Raw genomic sequence first — 21,078 nt, 5'->3', positions numbered from 1 at the left:
TGGCAATACCGGGAGGGTGGAAGGAAGGTGGGGTAGAAAGGGGGAACCTATTACAAGGATTTACATATAACCCCCTCCCTGGGGGATGGACAACAGAAAAGTGGGTGGAGGGAGACACCAGACAGTATAAGACATGACAAAATAATAATAATTCATAAATTATTAAGGGTTCATGGGGGGGGGGCTGGCGAAGGAGGGGACAAAATGAGGAGCTGATACCAAGGGCTCAAGTAGAAAGAAAATGTTTTGAGAATGATGAGAGCAACAAATATACAAATGTGCTTGACACAATGGATGTATGTATGTATTGAGATAAGAGGTGTATGGGCCCCCAATAAAATGATTTAATAAAAAATAAAATCAGTAATGAATTTTTTTTAAAAAAGCTCTTGACTAGGAGGAGCTGCAGGTAGGGATTTCCAGAGAAATCTCTAAAATGTTTTCCCTACAAAGGAAGAGCAGAATGCTTTCTATAAAATTTAGTAAGGTTGTACTACAATTGTGTGCTAGGAATTCTTCAAATTCACTGAAAGCAGTCGAGGGTCTGGTTGCTGTCAAGCATCTTCCTGGAGGTGCTTGCTGATCTCATTCTCAAAGAACCTTTGAGGCTGGATGTACTGGCCCGATCGATCGATGATCACAGAGAATGGCACTGCTGTCCCTTACCAGGAATCCAGGACTTCCACCCGGATTGAAGAGCTTGCAGAGACCGACCCCGTGGCAGTTGAGTTATTCGGATTATTAAGATGTTAACAAAAGGATTGGGGCGAGGGAGAGAAAGGTAAGTTCCCATTAACCGGCCTGGATCACTTATGGTCCGCTGGGTGTGTGGAATAAAGAGGACTAGAGAGGGCACACTGGAGTTGGGGTGGGGTGGGGTGGGGTGGAGAGCATCCACTGAGACTAATCTGAGCCAAGAGGCACATTCAATATTTCTAAGTCACCTTCTGGGAACCACTCTTACGCATAGTTACAGCAACAACCACTTCAGCACCCAGCAGATAGCTATTCATTTCACAAATCACACTGGGCCCAGGTGATTATCATTCCCTGACAGCCTGAGGCTCTGGTTCACACGCTTCTGCTGATGCAGCTGTGCCAACGCTTTCTGATTTCTAGTCTGAAGTTAAAATGGCCAGCGCGTCTTTCGAGGCGCGGCGAGAGCCTTGCACAGCTCGCTGTGAGAATCGCAGAATCCTGCCCCTCGTTTTCACCGGCTCGGCCTGAGAGGCTGGAAGCCAGGGATGGGTGACAGCCGAGGGGAAGAAACACAGCCTAACCTGGAGCCTCACAGAGCAAGCTCTCCGGCAGTCCCTAAGGCAACACCACCAAGCAAAGCAGCCCCTCGGAACTTGGGTTTCTATTGTCAAGGAGTGAAAAAGGCAAGACAAAGGGACGGGCAGTTTGCCAGGCGGGGTTAGGTGGGGTTTTTCTTTCTGACGATGTGGCAGCATTGCTACAGATGCAGAAAATACAAACAAACGGTGTTTGCATCTGGTCACTAGGCGCCCTTTAATCGGGCCCCGCAGCCTGGCTCCCAGAAGCAAATAACAAATAGCAGGACCTTGCAAGTTCTTCCACAGGGATCTTTTCATTTGTTCAGTGGTAATGACATAGTTGCGTGCCTGGCGATTCTGAACCAGGGCCCTTTCACGATGAAGGCTGGCAATGCACACAAGTGGCCTTGGGCATGTAAGCAATCCTGTGGGAGGGCGTGCCCTTTTAGGGACCGCTATACGTACGCCTTTCGCTCAGGGCAGTGGGGAAGGAGGCATCGTTCTGCACCCTCAAGATGCACAGACCCCCACGGAGCTGGACAAATACAGTTCCGGCATGGACCCCGTTATCTCAAGTCACTTCCCATCGGAGACGCGGCTCAGATCAATTCTGTCTCCAGCACCCCCGTTCTTATTTTACCTTCACCTTTTTCACCAGACCTTCTGTGAAAAGATGATCGAAAAAAAGCAAACTGGCTTTGATTTTCACTCCTGCCCTCCCCTCGGTCTTTGCTGTGCTGAGTGGGAGGTGGAGGGGAACAGGATGTGGAACACAGGAAGGGGGAGCAGCGAGACTCCTAAATGCACACAAAGAATCAGTATCTAGCTCTTTGACTAATCGAGAGTTGACATATTAGAGAATCAAGCCTGTAATTTTCAGCTGTAAAAACCAGGTTTCTGAGGTAATAAGTGTCAGAAAAAAAATATAAAGTTTTTGTTCCCCACTTCTTCCCACACATATATTTTTTAATTAATAGCATTGGGGAGGGGGTTCTGCTTATAGATATTTCCTTGTCCTGCAAAAAAATATATACTTATATATCCTCTGAATGGTGTTATAGTGTGCCGGGAAATGCATTCCTGTCTCCAGTGGCCCCTGTGACAAAGTAGAACTACATTCCCCCTCACCCCCACCCCAAGTAATCTCTGCAAAAGCTGACTGCCGACCTTAGCGGCTCCACTACCAGGGGCTCCGTTCATCAAGGTTCCAAAAACCACACCAAAATCACTACCATCGTGGGTTTCAAAGAGCATCGCTTTTTATGGAGTAGAAAGCCCTGACTTTCTCCCACAGAACAGCTGGTGGGTCTGAACTGTCGACCTTCTGGCTCACAGACTAAAGTACAACCCACTAACCCACCAAGGCTCCACCTACAGACTGCGAAAGCCCAGTTCCTCTTGATGGCAAACCAACATGTTACCCCTACCCAAAAGTTCATCATATGTTAACAGAGCAGCTAATTCCCTTCCGTGGTTCTCCAGGAAGCTACTCCTGTTTAAGGAAGGAGTTTAAAAGACAAAAGTGAAGTAGGAAGAACAGCGTATGGGGAAAACTGTTTTACTGAAGAGCAAGAGCCAATTCAAGGGTACGACTGAGTCCCATGCACGCCGTTTGGGGGCAGAAACAGTCTGTAAATATGTTCTAAGTTGCACGGCCTCTCTGGCTGGAAACCACAGACCAAGTCCAAGAGAGATTGGCAATCTGACACACACGAACCACATCAGAGAACGGCTCCATCGGATGCTAAAGGACACACTGCGCAGGACCGGGCAATGTCTCACTTTGCTTTATGTAGGGCCTCGCTGACTCGACCTGTCTGGATGGCACCGGACAACACCAATGACACTTAACATTGCTTTCAAGACGACGCTTCTCTCTTGCTGTTCACTCACAATACAGTATTCACAGCGACTCGACATTCTTTAACAGATTTGTACAGAATGCAGTGAGCAGCATGTCCATTCGGTTTTGTAAAGGACATCTAATCAAAGCGACACAGATTTCCTGAACTCTACGAGCCAAAAGGCTCAAAGTTGCCACAACAGTGAGAAGCACAATATACAAGTGATCTCTCATCAGACGCAAGCAAGCCTGGCTCTGATTATATTTTGTATTTAAGGTCAACATGTGGCTTACACTCTGAAAATTTTGAACTGATTGGCATATGAAAATGATTGCCCTGAGGCCCGGACAAACCAAGTGTCTTAGTCTTTTGGTCTGCTCTTGACCAAGACCTTAGCACCACTCAGCAACAACAGAATCGTCAGGTCATTTTAATGCCATCTCTCTCCTTGCCACAACATCGCGGTCACAGTGCGGACTCCATAAATAACGATGGTAGTTAATTGAGCCAGCGTTTCTGGGATGGGGGTGCGGGTCACTAAAACGATGGAAATCAAGGTGGGCCTCAAAAGCAGATACCTACACTTTATCCTGGATTTAGGGATCTAATACAAACGTCTTCAATTGCCAAGGGGGTGCCGAGTAATTTTTTTTTTCCTGAAAAGTGGGTGCAGTAGGCCAAATACGTTTGGGGAACCTATGATTTGAGGTTAAAACTGGATCTTCAATGATTCTGTGTTGTTATCTTTGGGTTTTTTTTTTTTAATTAACAGTAGGCAGCCCATAGGTTTATTTTTCTGAATTATTGAACAACAAAAAAACCAATAACTCACCTTGTGATGCCCGAAGTCATTCAAGATGGTCCCCAGCTTTCTGGTGCTGCTGTGGGTTTTGGGGGCAGCAACAGCTGGGTGGGGGTCTCGCCAGTCGATGGACAGGCGGTGGTGCCACAGGCGTTGACTCTCCAGAACGTGAGCTGACCTAACACTGGGGTCAAAACGGTGTACTTCACACCCACCGTTGGCCATGCTCACCTCAAAATGAGTGTCCTCACTCCCCAGCCTGTAAAGAAAGAGGACAGAAATCAATGCCATTCCAACAAACAAACAAGCCAACAAACAAAAACGGAATGAGGCACAGTGACAAGACGACAGTTCCAAGACTGTGTGTGTGTCTGTGTGCGTGTGTGTCCTATTAAGCCTTCTCCTGTTTCAACACATGGCTAGTTGTCATTACTCAATTACCTTTCCCGCTCACACACAAAAACCACAGCTATAAGCTTCTTGGCTAAAATAGAGAGATTATCTGCAAAGCACAGTGCATTGCATCATCTGCTGGAACACGTGGAAGCACACTAGGCTGGTTTGCTTTTCAAAGATGTAAACCGTAGTAGTGATGAAACGGAGAAGAATTGAGTGACTCAAAGAGATTTTCTCAGGATATTTAAGAAATATGAATGGCCTTCAAAAAGCCTGTAGAAAAAAATGCATTGTTTTGTAATCCCCTCTTTTCCATGAATTCTTTGAAGCCCCCTCATAGTTCCCTTCAGGAGACTTGTGTTCTACAGGCTCATCTTCATTCCAAGGCAGTGAATGTCAAAACAGTACAGCTTTAAAACCAACCGACCAATGGATGCAGTTCTACGGTGCTAGTCTTAAATCACACGCCAATTTTCATGATCCACAAGGAGAAGCCAGTAGGACTTCTTTATACTTACGCGTCCACTAGGTCGCCCACTCTGTGGAAAGTCCATACACTTACAGATTTCAAATTTACTGTGTTAGTCTGGGTAGACTAGAGAAACAAAACTCATAAACACACATATTTTACTAGAGTAATTGTACATTAAGCATCCCAGTCCAGTCTAGTGCAAGCTCATAAGTCCGACATTAGCCCGTATGTCTGATATCAATCCACAAAGTCCTCCTCAAACTCACAAAACACACGCACTGACCCCGACTGCAGGAGGAAAGTTGAATCAGTGAGAGTGTCAGCATCTCAGCGCTGGCAGGGGTCTCCACGCAGCTTCTCCAGCACCCAGGGCTGCATCAGGGTAGGTCCATGTGGCTTCTCCTTGGGAATGTCTCGCAGGAAGCTGAGATGTCTTGCCAGCTGAGGCAGAGAACTAGCTAAGGCAGCCGCACACTGGTCTGACCATCAGAGAACAAGAGACCAGAAAGGCGAAGCTCACCAAGCCATTTATCTCTCTGCCCTTCAATTAATCCCACATGTGTTCATTGGCCAGGTTGGCACAATTAACCTTAACGATCACATTTACTCAGAAATATTCTTTACTTAACGACATAAGGAGTATCATTTTGATTAAAGTACCAATTTGAGTGAAAAACAAAAATATGAAATTAACAGAGAGAAGGCAATCTTAAAAAACGGTGATTATGGATTCTCTTCCCAAATACTATAAGTTGATGTGCTTTAGAATACCAAAAATTCCACAGGATATCAACAATGTAAAATACATTGGTCACATCTGAACCCAGTGCAGAAACACTTCATCTCGTAAACTCCATTATTCCAGACTATTGCATCCATTGGGGATATCTAGGTTCAATGGACAGCCATTACTTCTCTGGATGGACACAGTGGCTACAATGGGATCAAACCTTGCAACGATTCTGCGCTTGTTCTATTGTGCATATGGTCACTATGAATTGGAACAAACTAGGATGCCTCCCCAAAACGACATGTTGCATGTCACACATTAAGTAACATGAAACCATTACAAATTCAATTTTTTTGTTAGCTTACATTATTTTTACTGAGTTGATTAAATTTAAAGTTAATAGAATATGTACTAGTGCAATTACACACCAGGCTTCCAGCTGAAAGGGCAACAGTTCAAACCTCCTCAGAGGCACCTTGGAAGACAGTCCCGGGGTTCTGCTTTCAAAAGATCCCCCCTTGGAAGCCCTCTGGACAGTCTTGTTCTGCAGACTCGGGGTCACTACGAGTCAGAATCGACCCAACAGCAACTCACAACAATATTGGAAATGAATACGCTCCGTTTGTTTAATCAATGTTGACAGTCTTAGTTTTCCTTATTCAAAATGGTATTGCTTCAAGTTTAGTTTAAACTAGTCAAGTTTGTGGTACATGTGAAAAAGCAAGTGGAAGAGCCAATGTAGTGTAGTAGATGTGGTAAAAACCAATTACTCATTAAAGGAATTTTTTAATTAAGTAAACAGCAGTGCTTTATCCAGAATCCAATGTTACTCTTGTTTCTAAAGCTCTTATGAGATACAAGGAAAGAAAAAGAAATTAGTCTATTGGAGCAGCGAGTCCCATGTTCTCTGTGCTCTTTGAGAAAGGATAGCAGCAGCATCAGGACCTCCCGTCCCCCTTCAAAGTCCCCAGAGTATTCCACTTAGCACTTGCGCCCACAGTCGGCCAGTTCTTCCCAACGGAGTCAGGACTAACTCATGGTGGCTCCACGGGTGGCAGAGTAGCCTGTGCTCTATCGCGTTTTCAATCGGCCGACTGTTGGGTATTAGATGGCTAGATGTTTCTTCTGAGCTATCTCTGGGTGAATTTACACTTCTGAGTGACTTCAGCCTAGTCTATTAACTATCTGCATTACCCAGAGACGTCTGTCTTCCCCTAAACTGTGACAAATATCCTGAGTGATTTGCTGACTTGGGAAAAAGTTTTAGCCTTTACTTTCTGTGGCGTTTCCTTATGATGTGCCTGAATCAGGGCTGAGGCAGCCAGAGGGAAATGGGTACGACCGCTAAAAAGCATGGGGATTCATACTTAAAGTGATAAAAATGATGATGAATAACAAACCAAACTCAATGCCATCAAGGCAATGCTGAATTATAGCGGTATCCTGTAGGTTTCTGAGATGGTTTAAGTGTTTACAGGAGTAGAAAGCCAAATCCTTCTCCTGAGGAGCTGCTGGTGGGTTTTGAACTGCTGAACATGTGGATCGGAGCCCAACTTGAAACCACTAAGCCAGTGGTTCTCAACCTGTGGGTTGCAACCCCTTTGGGGACCAAACGACCCTTTCACAGGGGTCACCCGATTCCTAACAGTATCAAAATTACAATTATGAAGTTGCAACGAAAATTGTATGGTTGGGGGTCACCACCACATGAGGAACTGTATGAAAGGGTCGCGGCCTGAGGAAGGTGAAGAGCACTGCACTAAGCCATCAGGGCTCCTAACAGTGAGGGTAGGGACCAAAAAAACCAAAAACCCACAGAATTGTATGCTTGACATGAGTGACTGGTGTGTATCTGAATCACACTGCAAAAAGGAGTCAAGGTGATGCCATTGTTAAGCAGTGAATGTAGGATGCTAACCAAAAGATTCCACCACCTGTCTTCCACCACATGCTCTAGTGGTTTGTGTATTGCTTTGAAGCAGGAAGCTGTCGTACATACTCATGTATAAGCTGAGTTTTTCAGCACATTTTTAATGCAGTTTTTGTGGTAAAATTAGGTGCCTCGGCTGATATTCAGGTCAGCTTATACTCAAGAGTATTCGGTATGTCATTGGTCTTTCAAATGTCAGCAAGGGGGCCAAAGGTGAACAGGAGTCAGCAGAACTTTCGGAGTAGGATAGACTATGAAGAAGGAATGGGCTGTCCATTTCTTGGTCACTGAGAACCTATGGGCAGCATCAAAACTCTCAGACACCAAAGGCCTAATGAACAGAAGCAGAACACTGTCGGAGATAGTGCCAGGAGTTGAACCCCTGAGGTCAGAAGGCACCCAAAATATGACTGAGGAAGGGCTGCCTTCCCAAAGTTGAGTTGACCATAATGACATGAAGTGCCTCAGGACTGTGGGAGGAAAGCCATCCACACCCGCAACACACAGCTGAGAACACAAATTCATGACTGGCACTTAGAATGCACAAAGTATGAAGAGGAAACTTGGAAGTCATCAACAATGAGATGGAGCATAGACATTGGTGACCCGAATGGACTAGCACTGGCCTTTTGAAGGTGACAAGCACACGGTTCACTGCGCTGGGAGTGAGACCATCAAGAAGAATGGCTTTGCATTCATCTTCAACAGCACATTTCAAGATCTATTTGAAGCACAAAGTTGTCTATGAGAGGAGAATATCCCATCAATAAAACTATTCTTCAGTTTTGTGCACCAACTACTAAAAGCTAGGAATGAAGAAATCGAAGAATTCTGCCAAAGTCTTGAGTCTGAAATTGAGCAAACATGCGATCAAGATTATTGCATGGATTATTGGCAATTAAAATGCAAAGGTTGGAAACAAAAGGAACGGTAGTTGGAAAATATGGTCTTGGTGACAGAGACAGGCTGGCGAGCTCACGATAAAGTTTTGTAAGCCTAATGACTTGCTCATAGCAAATGCCTTTTTTCGGCAACACGGTGACTACACATATGGACTTCTCCAGATGGAATACACAGAAATAAACGTGATTGCATCTGTGGGGCTGGCGATGCTCAATGTCAGCAGCTAAAACTAGTCCAGGAGCCGACTGTGGAGAAGACCACCAATTGCTCTTATGTAAGTCCAGGTTGACGTTGAAAAAAATTGAAACAAGTCCATGAGAGCCAAAATACAAAATGAGTCTCTCCCAACTAAAAGAGAGTCACTTCCACCTGAATTTGGAGACTGTCACAAGAACAGACATGATGCATTGAGTATTAGTGGCAGACAACCTGACAGACTGTGGGATGACATCAAAGACACATTCATGAATAAAGCAAAGGGTCATTGGAAAGACTGGGAAAAAAGAAAAGATAAAAGTGGATGTCAGTCAAAGAACAAAAAATCATATCATTGACTGCACACCTCCATGATAGGATCACTGAAGACAAATGGGTACATAAGCAAATGTGGTGAAGAAAGCTGATGGTGCCCGGCTATCAAAAGAGATAGTGTCTGGGGTCTTAAAGGCTTGAAGGTGAACAAGCGGCCATCTAGCTCAGAAGCAAAAAAGCCCACATGGAAGAAGCACACCGGCCAGTGTGATCACGGGGTGTCAAGGGACCAGGTATAAGGCATCATGCAAAAAAAAGATATAAGTGTGTGTATGTATGTGTATATATGTGTATATGTATATGTATATATGTATATATATGCCATATTAAATGAAGGGGGAAGTGCAGAGTGGAGACCCAAGGCCCAAGTGTCGGCCAATGGAGAGCCCCTCATAGAGGGGTTTAGGAGAGGAGATGGGTTAATTAGGGTGTGAGGTAGTACCGATGAAGAACACAGCTTTCCCCCAGATCCTGGATGCTTCCTCCCCCCAACTACCATGATCCGAATTCTACCTTGCAGGGCTGGATAGGGCAGAGGTTGTACACTGGTACAGATGAGGGCTGGAGGTACAGGGAATCCAGGGTGGATGATACCTTCAGGACCAAGGGTGTGAGGGACGATGCTGGGAGAGTGGAGGGTGAGTGGGTTGGAAAGAGGGAACTGATTACAAGGATCCACATGTGACCTCTTCCCTGGGAGAGGGACAGCAGAGAAGGGGGGAAGGGAGACTCCGGATAGGGCAAGATATGACAAAATAATGATGTATAAATTACCAAGGGCACATGAGGGAGGGGTGAAGGGGGAGGGAGGGAAAAAAAAAGAGGACCTGATGCAAGGGGCTTAAGTGGAGAGCAAATGCCTTGAGAATGATTGGGGCAGGGAATGTATGGAGGTGCTTTATACAATCGATGTATGTATATGTATGGATGGTGATAAGAGTTGTATGAGTCCCTAATAAAATGTAAAAAAAGAAAAGAGGAGAAAAAAATGATTAGGGCAAAGACTGTACAGATGTGCTTTATACAATTGATGTATGTATATGTATGAACTGTGATAAGAATTGTATGAGCCCCAATAAATTGTTAAAAAAAAAGTGGATGTCAGAAGACATTCTGAAACGTGTTCTTAATCTTAGAGTAACTAAGACACAAGAAAGAAATGATGAAGTCAAAGAGTTGAACAGAAACTTTCAAAGGCAGCTTGAGAAGACAAAGTAAAACATTATAATGAAATGTCCAAAGATGTAGAGTTAGAGAGCCAAAAAAGGAAGAACACACTCCGCATGTCTTAATTTAAAAAAATGAAAGCTAGAGTTGCAATACTGAAAGAGTCTCTGGGCAACATAGTGAATGATGCAGGAAGCATCAAAAGAAGGTGGAAAGAGCACAGAGTCACTGAACCAAAAAAGAACTGGTTGACATCCCACTACTTCAGGAGGCAGTATATGAGCAAGAATCAATGGCACTCAAGGAAAACGTTCCAGCGGCACTGAAAGCATTAGCCAAAAACAAGGCTCCAGGAATCGATCAAATACCAACGGAAATGGTCAACAAGCTGAAGAAGCACTCACTTGTCTATGCCAGGAACTGTGCAAGATAACATGTCATTGTACTCAGTTGGAACTTGTACATGGATGCTGCATGGCTCTAAATCAGAAAAGGTATGTGTCAGGGTTGTATTCTCTCCCCATATTTATTTAATCTGTTTTCTGAGCAAATACTTAGGGCAGCTGGATTATAGAAGGAAGAATGTGACGTCAGTGTTGCAGGAAGACTTACTAAGAACCTGCAACATACTGATAGTACACCCTTGCTTACTGAAAGTGAAGAGGACTCGAAGTACTAGATGATGAATATCAAGGATTGGAACCTTCGGGATAGATTATAACTCAATGTAAAGAAAACAAAAGTCCTCACAACTGTCCCAACAGGAAACATCGTGCTAAGCAGAGAAAAGTGGAAGTCGCCATGGATTTAGTCTTGCTTCAATCCACAATCCACACATGGAAGCAGCAATCAAAAGCTCAAGCGACAAGCTGCATTGTGTAACTGCTGCACAAGACCTCTTCAAATGGACAGAAAGCAAGAAGGCGACTTTGAGGACTAAGGTACACCGGACGCAGCCCTGGGTATTTTCAATGGCCTCCTATGCATGTGAAAGTTGGACACTGAGTAATGAACAAAGAAGAACAAAGAAGAATTGATGTGTTTAAATTACGGTGCTGGCAAAGAATATTGAAAGTACCATGGACTACCAAGAGAACACAGAAATCTGTCCTGGAAATACAGGCAGACTGATCCTGAAAGCCAACAATGGCAAGACTTGTCTCATGTACTTTGGACATGTTGTCAGGAGAGACCAGTCCCTGGAGACGGACATCATGCTAAGTAAAGCAGAAGGGCAGCAAGGAAAGAGGAAGGCCCTTGACAAGATGGATTGACACGGTGTCTGAAGCAATGCGCTTCAACATAAGAACAATTGTGAGGATGGTGCAGGACCAGGCAGTGTTTCGTGCTGTGGTATGAGTCAGACTCAAAGGCACTTAGTAACAACCAAAAGGCGAGTGGTTCAAATCCACTAGCTGCTAGCACTGTAGGAGAAAAAGGTTGCAGCCTTGGGAACTCTATGTCACCCTTCTACTGGGCTACAGAGTTGCTATGGGTAACAATCAACTGGGGAGCTAAGGGTTTGGTTTGGAAGCTGTTAAAAAACTAAAATAAATATTGAGTCTGAGCAGAGAGAGGGAGCATGTTACTCTTCATCGTGGAGGAATGGATGACTGTGAGAGGGAAAAAGAGACGGTTTTTCTCCAGGAGTTCCATCCTAGCAGGAACCTGAGAATCTACCCAAATTATTATCTAGATCTGTTAATACTTAACTACTAAAGACAAACCAACCAACCCATGGCCAGCAAGTCAATTCCGACACAGCAGTCCTACAGCACAGAGAAGAACTGTTCCTTTGGGTTTCCGAGACTTTATATCTTTATAGGAGCAGACTCCAGTGGAGGGGCTGGTGGGTTTGAACCGCTGACCTTGTGATTAACAGCTCACTGTGTAGCCCACCGCAGGGCTCCTTTGCTAACTACTAAAGGAGGAGAATTATGTCTTTCAAAACATAAATGACACCCAATAGGGAGAAATGTTTAATAACGATTAATTTTCATTAAATTATTTGGCACAAAATGTCAACATTTCTCTTAAACCTGCATTCTCAACAGAAATGATATCGCCTCTAAGAGGTTAACAATTAGTTCTTGGGAGCAAAAAAGAAAAGTGTTTCTTTTTCTAAAAAGTTTTAACACATAAAGTAGAAGGTACTCACGTTACATGAACAGATACACCGTGTATCTGTGGTGTTAATATTTCATGGAAGGCCAATGAGAGGGCAAAGTCTCACACAGCTCTTTTGAGGGGCATGAAAATGAAAGAGGAAGATCCTCCGTGGAACAAGTTGACCCCGTGGCTCCAACCACGGGCTCAGACACAGCGCCGATTGTGAGGCTGTCACAGGACGGGGCAGTGGTCACCCTGTTGGTCAGGGTAGCCATGAATCAGGACGCACTCGAGGGATGGCACCAGACGCAACCTCTTACAATGAAAGAAAGTCAATACGCTCTGATCTACAAAGAGATTAGACTGACTATAAAACCACTGAGCAGTTATCCAGTTATTTGCGACACGTTAATGAGAGAACACATATCACCGTTACTGAAGGCCTCCTGGGTGGCAGGTGCCTGGCTGGGTCTCAACGTAGATGAACTCCCTAGTGGGTAAGCACCCAGCTGCTGACCACAAGCTTGCTGGGTCAAGCCCACCCAGGAGCTCTACAGGGGAGAAGACTTGACAATTGGCTTTTGTAGATTACAGCCTAGAAAGCCCAGTAGGGAAGTTCTGCTCTGCCACACGGGGTCGCTATAAGTCTAAACCAAACTCATGGGCATCTGGCAACAATTCTTACACAACCCCAAGTTGATGCCAACAGGGTGGAACTGCCCCTGTGGCTTTCTGAGACTGTAACTCGTTACAGGAATAGACTCATCTTTCTCTCCAGGAGCAGCTGGTGGTTTCGAACTGCTGACCTGTCTCATCACCACTACAAGGTAGGTTTTATTATCTCCATTTTGTAGAACAGGAAATGTTCCAAGTGTTAACTACCTTCCCCAAAGTTACCCTGATAATATGAGGCAGGGCTGGGATTTGAACTCACGGTTAAGACATCAAAGCCCATGAGATTGCTACTGTATGCCATGTAAGACATGCTTAAGACTGCCTTCGTTTTCTGATTCCTCTTTCACACACACTTTAGGCTCAAAATGAAGTCTGCCTGCTTCTTTAAGGAAATCATTTTAAGGTCAAAATATTGGTCTCCAAAGTGCATTCATTTCTTTGGAAATGCTCATGGCAACTGGAAATCCTAGGTTTCTCTTTTTTTAAAAATTTGGCTCTGGTGGCCATGTGTCATGATGATGCTGTCTCCTGTCCTGCACTGAGACTTTACAGTTGTAAACCAATGGCAAATGAAAGAAATGTGAACTATTTTCCCATGCCTAGCTCTTCCTGAGTCATCCCTTCTACTCCCACCCAGACCCCTGACATACAATCTTCGACATGACCAGTGAAATCGGCCATCTTTCCTCCTTTACTTTAGTCCACCCTTTCCACTCCCTCCTCCCCATCCCCCTCCAGGAAACCTGAAGACCATGCTTGTCCAAGCTCCTTGCCAAGCAGAACCAAACCAAACTCACTGCCACTGGGTCCATTCTGCTCACGGGTCCTTATGGGTTTCCGAGACTGTAGCTCTTTCTTTATGGGGCAGAAGGTCCCGTCTTTCTCCCTCCAAGCAGCCGGTGACTCAAACCACTGACCTGACAGTGAGCCGCCCAGCATGTACCCAATGCAGGCCTTACCCCACTCCACAACTGAGAGGCTCAGACAGATTTTCAATTTCAACTGAATTTCCCATGTCTTTTCTGCTAACAGTGGCATAAGAGCTCCGAATCCTATTAAATTAAATATCAGACATCAGAGAGACGGGGGAGGCTCCACCTGCTGTTTGCTGGAGTGGAGAGGAGTGGAGTGGAGTGGAGTGGAGTGGAGTGGAGTGGAGTGGAGTGGAGTGGAGTGGAGTGGAGTGGAGGGCAGGCAGTGAGCTCCATGCGAAGCGGGGGAACTGTGCTCCTCCTCCTCCTCCTCCTCCTCCTCCTCCTCCTCCTCCTCCTCCTCCTCCTCCTCCTCCTCCACCTTCTTCTTCGGAGTCCATGGATCTCAGACCCCTCTCCCCTCACCCTCAACTACCTGGGATTGACAAGGGCAGTGGTGACAGTATCTTTGTTACTGTCACAGCTCTGAGGCTGGAGCGCCCACTGCCTAACTGCGGGGTGGGGGTGGGGGGCGTACTGCTCAGCTGCCACCTCACCCTTCCTGCTCCTCTCACAAGTGACCCCAAACTCCCAGGTACGGGGAACCCAGCGGCCAAGCCCCCTGCTCTGTGTCGGAGTGCTCCCTCAACCCTTCAATGTCCTCAGTCAGCTACCTCCTTACCTGTCCCCCAACCATCACCCCCTTCCAAGCAAGCAATTCATCTAAAGAGAAGTGCTAGCGCAGATCCCCAATCCCAAATGAACAGCGCACTTGACACGCACATTCCATAACCCCCAGGCATCCTTCTTGTAGTCACCAGAAATGTTTTCTTTCTTCTCCACTTTTCATCCTTGGGGATCAAGTGTCGACTCTTACAGTCTGCTCATCTCTTCCCCAGAGGGGCTGGGCTGTGCGTATCTGCCCTTTGCCAGCGTCCACTGCGACTGGCGCACAACCCACAGAAACAAGAAGCCATCTTTTCAGGGTCATGATCATCCGGACACTCCTAGCAGTGCTGTTTTACCTAGTGATTCTGAAGCTGAGGGAAAATGGAGTGGAAGGAATTTCCCTCAAAACAGATTTCCTGGTTTCATTTGCCTCGGTGATATGCTCTAAATGTAATTATACAGGGTGTAAAATAGTAAGTAAAATTTAAAGGCAGCTTGGAGCAAGGGAAGGCGAACCAAGCTGGGGTCTCCAATTTAGATGTGGTGCTATGCAATTATTTTTACGACCTACTTTCATACATTTTTAATCGTGACGGGAAATAAACTGCTGTCATAACTTCCCATTCTTCCTCCTATCTTGAAGCAGAGCTGGTCAACTTCCAGGAAAAGAGGTCAGCTCTAATCAACCAGCTCAGCGACTCATTTTCCACTTCGCAGCCTCCACGCGGAGGGCCCGCGCAGCCAGCCACCCTCGCCAGGCGCCTCCCCAAGCAGCCATGGACGGAGCAAATCCAGGGCTGTGAGAAAATGCCAGCCGCTTTCAGATCCACTTTTTGAAGACTCCTTGGATGTATTGAGGGCCTACTTCGTGCCAAGCCTGACAGACAAACATCATTGCTCTTCATTTAGCCCAATAAGAACGATTCTATTTTCCCTAAACTCTTATTGTTAATTTCACGATAGCTAATTATTCACGTTTACTATCGTGTGAGAGGTGTTGGGGGGGGTGATCCTCTGCTCATTGATACCTTTGGGCAGACCAAGTGTCTGCTCTGAGACCTACTCCCTAGGATTCTAGTGGGTCTGAAAGTGAACTGTATCAATGGAGAACCCTACAGATATGTTATAAGCATGTGATGCTCGCTGGGCCCCCACCTCCCTGGTCGTAAAGGCTTCAGGGGGCTAGCCTGTAAACCTATCATGCAGAGTCTATAAGGGTCTATGGGTGCTCTGGAGGCACATTTTATTTATCAATGTCTCTTTTTCTACCACTACTATTTCTTCTTCTGCTGCTGCTGCTGCTTCTACTTCTTCTGCCTCCTCCTTTTTGTGAATTGGGTGACCGCTTACAGAGTAAATCAGTTCTCCATTCAACAGTTCATCCCTATTTTGTTTCGTCTCATTGATTGCAATCCCCACAATGTGACATCATGTATCCCACTTCCATCCTGTGTTTCCTATTTCCATTCCTCCTTCGTTCCCAACCTGCTGAACTTCATCCTTGGGGAAATGCTCCCCTTTGGATCTTAGAGAGTTGATTATTCCACGGTGCCCAGACCCCCCACCACCACCACCCAGTGTTGCCACATACACTTGTGTGTCGTTGAGCTGGAAATTAAGCCATCCTCATGGGATGAGTTCATGTCCAGACTGGAGAGGTGACTGAGGGCTATAGTCCCAGGGATTTCACCAGTCTCCATCTAACCAGTGAGTCTGAACTTCTTAAGAAGAATAAATTTTAGTTTTGTTCCACAATTTTCTCCCACTTTACCCAGGGCCTTCAAATGTGCTTCATTTCAGAATCATTGGTAGTGATAGTTGGGCACCATTTAGTTCTTCTGGTCTCAGGACCATAAAAATGGATGTTTACGTGCTCCGTTAGTCCAGAGGACTAATTGTGGTCCGTATGTCTTCACTTTTCTTCATTATGTTATGACAACTGGCCTTGATGTTCCTTAGGACTGTGGTCCTGAGTCCCCATGTGTGTGGTTTATCCAGGAAGTTTCCCCGACTTTATCCCCTGTATGCTGTACCACATTCATGGAGACATTGCAGCAAAGTTCAGGACTCATGTACCAATATCCTCTGTTGAACCTATAGAGACATGTGGATATACTCTACTCTCCCTCCATACCCTTTCATCCTGCATGTCTCCTCATGCATTGACCCATAAACCTAAACAAAAACAAACAAGAAAACAAACACCAAACTCACTGCCATCGAGTCAATGCCGATTCAAAGCAATCCTTGAGGACAGGGTATGGTTGCCCCGGTGAGTTTCTGACACAGTAACTCTTTATCAGAGTAGAAAACCTGGTCTTTCTCCTGTCGTGTGGCTGGTGGTTTAGAACTGCTGACCTTGAGGCTCACACCCCAATGTGTAACCACTATGTGTGTATCAACTCATCCATCACCACCACGGCGGGATGTGTTTATAGCAGCATTTAACCCTTGCACTCCTCCCAATGTCTTTCCCCACCTCCATCAGTTTTGCTGGCTTCCGCTTATTGCTTTTCCCTTCACCCCAGTAAACACGAGTCTCCCCTTGTGCCAGTAATTTACTCCCTTTTCCCTTCTCCTGCCTTTCCCCTGAGGCATAGCTCATGTATAACGATTTATATATAAGTTCCATTTTACTCAGCGACATATTCTCATTACTTTGTCTTCACCCTTTTGCAGTAAGTTCCTTAAATCTATTTATACATTGAGGTCATTCTCAGGCTGAAAAACTAAACACCCATTTTTCCAAAACCAATTTGACAAGATGAGATGGATTTCTTAAGAGTTTCCTCATTTCCTTTTTTTCCTTTATTTATTTTCCATGTGAAACTACAGATTTCCCATTGGCACAGAAGATGAAAACCCACATCTGCCATTTGTCTCGGGTTGTGTGTCCCGTTGTTAGCAGTCATCCCATCAGCCTCCAGCGCACGATGGCCTGTATGTAATGGGACAACATGCTGCCCCAGCCTCTAGAGTCCCATGACTGTGGCGGGTTAGAGCTCACGGGCTGGCTTTCAGCAGAACATTACAAGCCTTTGTTGCTAGACCATGTTCATGTTTGTCAGGAAGCTCTGCTGATGTCTGTTCAGCATCACAGCCCCGTGTAAGTCTCCACCGATAGAGGAGTGGATGAGTGTGGTGGCTGCAATGAGCGGCATTGTCCAGGGATCGAACATGGGTCTCCCACTTAGAAGGCAGAGACACTGCCCAGTGAGCCACCGCTGCCTCTCACTCAGCTCCACTGTGTAGAAGCTGCCTGACACATGCTCTCATTTAGTTGCTTCTAGCTGGGTTCACCAATATTCTTCTCTCTTTATAGTAATTTTAAAAAGTCAACTCACTGAAATTGACTTGATGCCAACGCATAGTGAACCTCCAGGGCAGGAGAGAGCCACTCCTGTGGGCTTGGGACACCCTAATTCTTTACCAGAGGAGAAAGCCCCACCTTTCGCCTGAGGAGTGACTGGTGGTCTTGAACTGCTGTCCTTGCTACGAGGGCTCCTCTTATCTTTATAAGGACATTCTCATTCCAGCTGGAAACCGTGGGCAATGCCCAAAGTACCCTCCTCAGGCTGAAGAGCTGCCAAGTTACGACCAGCAGAGCAGGAGAGGAAGTGGCTGTGGCCAGGAGACCTCGGCAAATCTGTAAGTGCCCACTGTCGCATAATCAACACTCGCGTCCACATCGACAAAGCACAGCACGCTCTAGAGCAGGAGTTCTCGAACTATGGCCCGCGGGCCACATGCGGCCCGCCCGAGAACAATTATCCGGCCCGCCGGGCATTTTTGCCCGCTTTTTTTTACTTTGAAATAAGATATGTGCAGAGTGCATAGGAATTTGTTCATAGTTTTCTTTTTAAATTTTGTCCGGCCCTCCAATGGGTCTGAGGGCCAGTGAACTGGCCCCTGGTTAAAAAGTTTGAGGACCCCTGCTCTAGAGGAACAGTGCTGCCAGTCACCCCTTGTACGGCTGGAAAAGCCTGGTCCCCTCAGCTATGCAAGGCACTTACCCCAAAGAGTACAGGCGACACTGCTTGCTGCGAATTTGATGAGCCAAGCCAAACTGGTCATCGAGACAGACCGACCAGGGCTTCTGGATGGGGCTGGAGCCGGTCACCAGACCATCTGTACTCATGTGAGCACATGCGATCTGCAGGGATTGGAAATAATGTGGGCCGTTTAAAACGCTGGGTGATAAATGGCAGGCAGGGACCTCTGTTCCCTCAGCCCCTGAAGAAGAGTGATGGCCTCCACCACCAACTAATGTCCTCCCCGGGACACAGGGTTGCTATCCATGTGTGCAGGGACTTAAGATGCCAGACCAGCCGTGACCTAGTACAGACCATAAGCAGGCTGGGAAGGAAGCTTAATGCTGATTTAGGGGTACCTGCATGGCTCAGTATTACCCTCTACAGAATGTATTAGTCTTTGGTCCTTACCAAAGTCTACCTCAATGTCTATTTCCTTATGCACGGCTGCTTTATTGACCATAATGACCCTAAGGAGCTGGTGGACTGTCCACTGTGAGAACAATCCTCTGGGTGCCACGACATGTGCTGTTTTACATACTTTGTCTCCAATATTTGGCACCAAGTGTCCACTGGGGTATTTCCTTGCCTAGCATATTAACTCTTATTTTTTTTGCTGATGGTTGATCTTTCTTCCTGTCAATTCAACCATCTACACTTTCAATTTTTTTTTAATTGGGAATTAGGTGAAGAGTGGACCATCAGTGTTACATTCAAGAATCCACATGCACGCTGCTTCTACTCATCCATTGCAAGCCCCTCAAGGTGCCATCCCTTAGTGATCCCTGCTGCTCCCTGGGCTTCCCGTTTCTATTCTTCCTTCTTTCCTAACGCTTCTCAACTTGGCCTTCGGCAAATGCTCCCATTTGGTCTTGCACGGCGGTTATTCTAACACAAACCTGAGTTCAGTGGCAGACCTGACGGGTGACTGAGGGCCACAGTCTTGGGAGTGCCCCCGTCTCTATCCCACCAGTAAGCCTGATCTCCTTTATGACATTGAGGTTTCGCCATTCTAGCCAGATCCTTCTCATGTGATCCATTTCAGAGCAGTTGGTAGTGATGACCGGGCACCACCGAGTGCTTTGGGTCTCAGGGTGGTGGGGACTGGTGTGTCTACGGCACCTCAGTCCGTTGGATCGGTTGTTCCCTTGTGTCTTTGGGTTTTCAACACCCTCTTTCCTCTGGATGATGGGAGACCAATCACTGAACCTTAGGCGCCTGCTCACAAGCTTTTAAGATTCTGGTAGCTACTCACCAAAGTAGGATTGAGAACATTTTCTTTGTGAACTATTCTGCCAATTGACCTTGGTCACATATATATTTTTTACTATTCCCCAGGTCCTATAGGCATATGGGAAGGGGCTTCGAACAGTTTGTGGAAGAATGGAATGAAAAGGTCATCATTTTCCATGAACTTTTTCAAGTACCCTCCTATCTATTCCGGAGCCACCACGGGGCCACTTGAGGACACATGGTATGTGATATGTATGCTCAGGCCTGTAAAACTAACAGTGTGGCTTGGGGTGTTCCCAGCAGAGGATTCTGACTGTGAAGTATTTACATGGACCATGTGTACGGATTATTTCACTGAGCTGCCTGAATGGCTATCAGTATTCACTGAGAAACAAAATGAAACAACCTAAAAGGTCGGCAGAGTCCACTCAGAGACACCTGGGAAGAAAGGCCTGGCCACCCCCTGCTGGGGAGCCAGCCATCAGAACCTCACAGAGATAATCCCATTCTGACACACGGGGTCCCCGCGAGTCAGAAAGGACTGGATGAAAACTGGCGTGTTTTCTCCTGTAGCCACAGGCACAGAACACCCCACTTGCCCCTCAGTTTGTCATGCTGTGGTGACTGACCTATGTGTTGCTGTCATGCGACAAGTTATGCCACTGGCGTTTCCGATCCTGGCAGGGTTATTCATGGGGAAGGCGGCATTTCCTGTGATCGGGCATCAGGAAGAAAGACTAGGCAGTCCCCTTCTGAGCGATCCTCCATGGGCAGTTCATGAGTAGCAGCGGAAGAGTATCAGACCAAGCACTGCCAGATGCGCCCCTCCCATGGGGAAGCATTTAGAAAATGACTGGGAGGCACTGCCTGCCCGGAGGAGAATTGTCCTTAATGACATGTTGGAGCAGAGATTCCGGGATGGTCATTTGTTGATGGGATATGACGCAACATGACAACCAACAGCTGCAAACTTCCACTCATAATCAGTGAGGATTTTACAAACTCTAAATCTAGGAAAATTGGAAGCAGTCAAAAACTAAATCGTATGCATGCAGATGGATATCCTGGTCACTGGTGAGCTGAAATGGACTGGTGTTGGCCATTTCTAATCCGACTATTATATGGTTTCTTACGGCAGGAATGAAAAATTCAAGTGGAATAGAGTCATATTCATGATATCCATGTACTATGCTGACTATGATAGGAGTGTATCTATATACTCAGGAGGGATGGCAATTAATACAACTCTTCTTCAAATTTATACAGCAATCACTAAAGTCAATGATGTGGAAATTGAAAAATTGTACCAGCATATTCATTCTGAAATTGCTCAAACATGCAACCCAGATGCATTATAATCATGGGCGACTGGAATGTAAACGTTGGAAATGAAGAGGA

General features: G+C 46.0%; 1 protein-coding gene across 1 annotated transcript in view; it reads right to left on the bottom strand.

The window, feature by feature from the left end:
• Positions 1-21,078, bottom strand: part of METTL24 (methyltransferase like 24) — a 159,533-nt gene that overhangs the window by 81,032 nt on the left and 57,423 nt on the right. Inside the window, exons 3-4 of the mRNA XM_075553988.1 lie at positions 18,430-18,569; positions 3,954-4,182 (exon numbers count right to left, since the gene is read on the bottom strand). Of these exons, the coding sequence (XP_075410103.1) occupies positions 3,954-4,182; positions 18,430-18,569 (369 nt within the window). The remainder of the gene's footprint in view (positions 1-3,953; positions 4,183-18,429; positions 18,570-21,078) is intronic.

This window comes from Tenrec ecaudatus, chromosome 7 (assembly GCF_050624435.1).
Source record: "Tenrec ecaudatus isolate mTenEca1 chromosome 7, mTenEca1.hap1, whole genome shotgun sequence".
NCBI lineage: Eukaryota > Metazoa > Chordata > Mammalia > Afrosoricida > Tenrecidae > Tenrec > Tenrec ecaudatus.
Note: the sequence above shows the minus strand (reverse complement) of the source record. Positions and strands in the feature narration are given on the sequence as shown.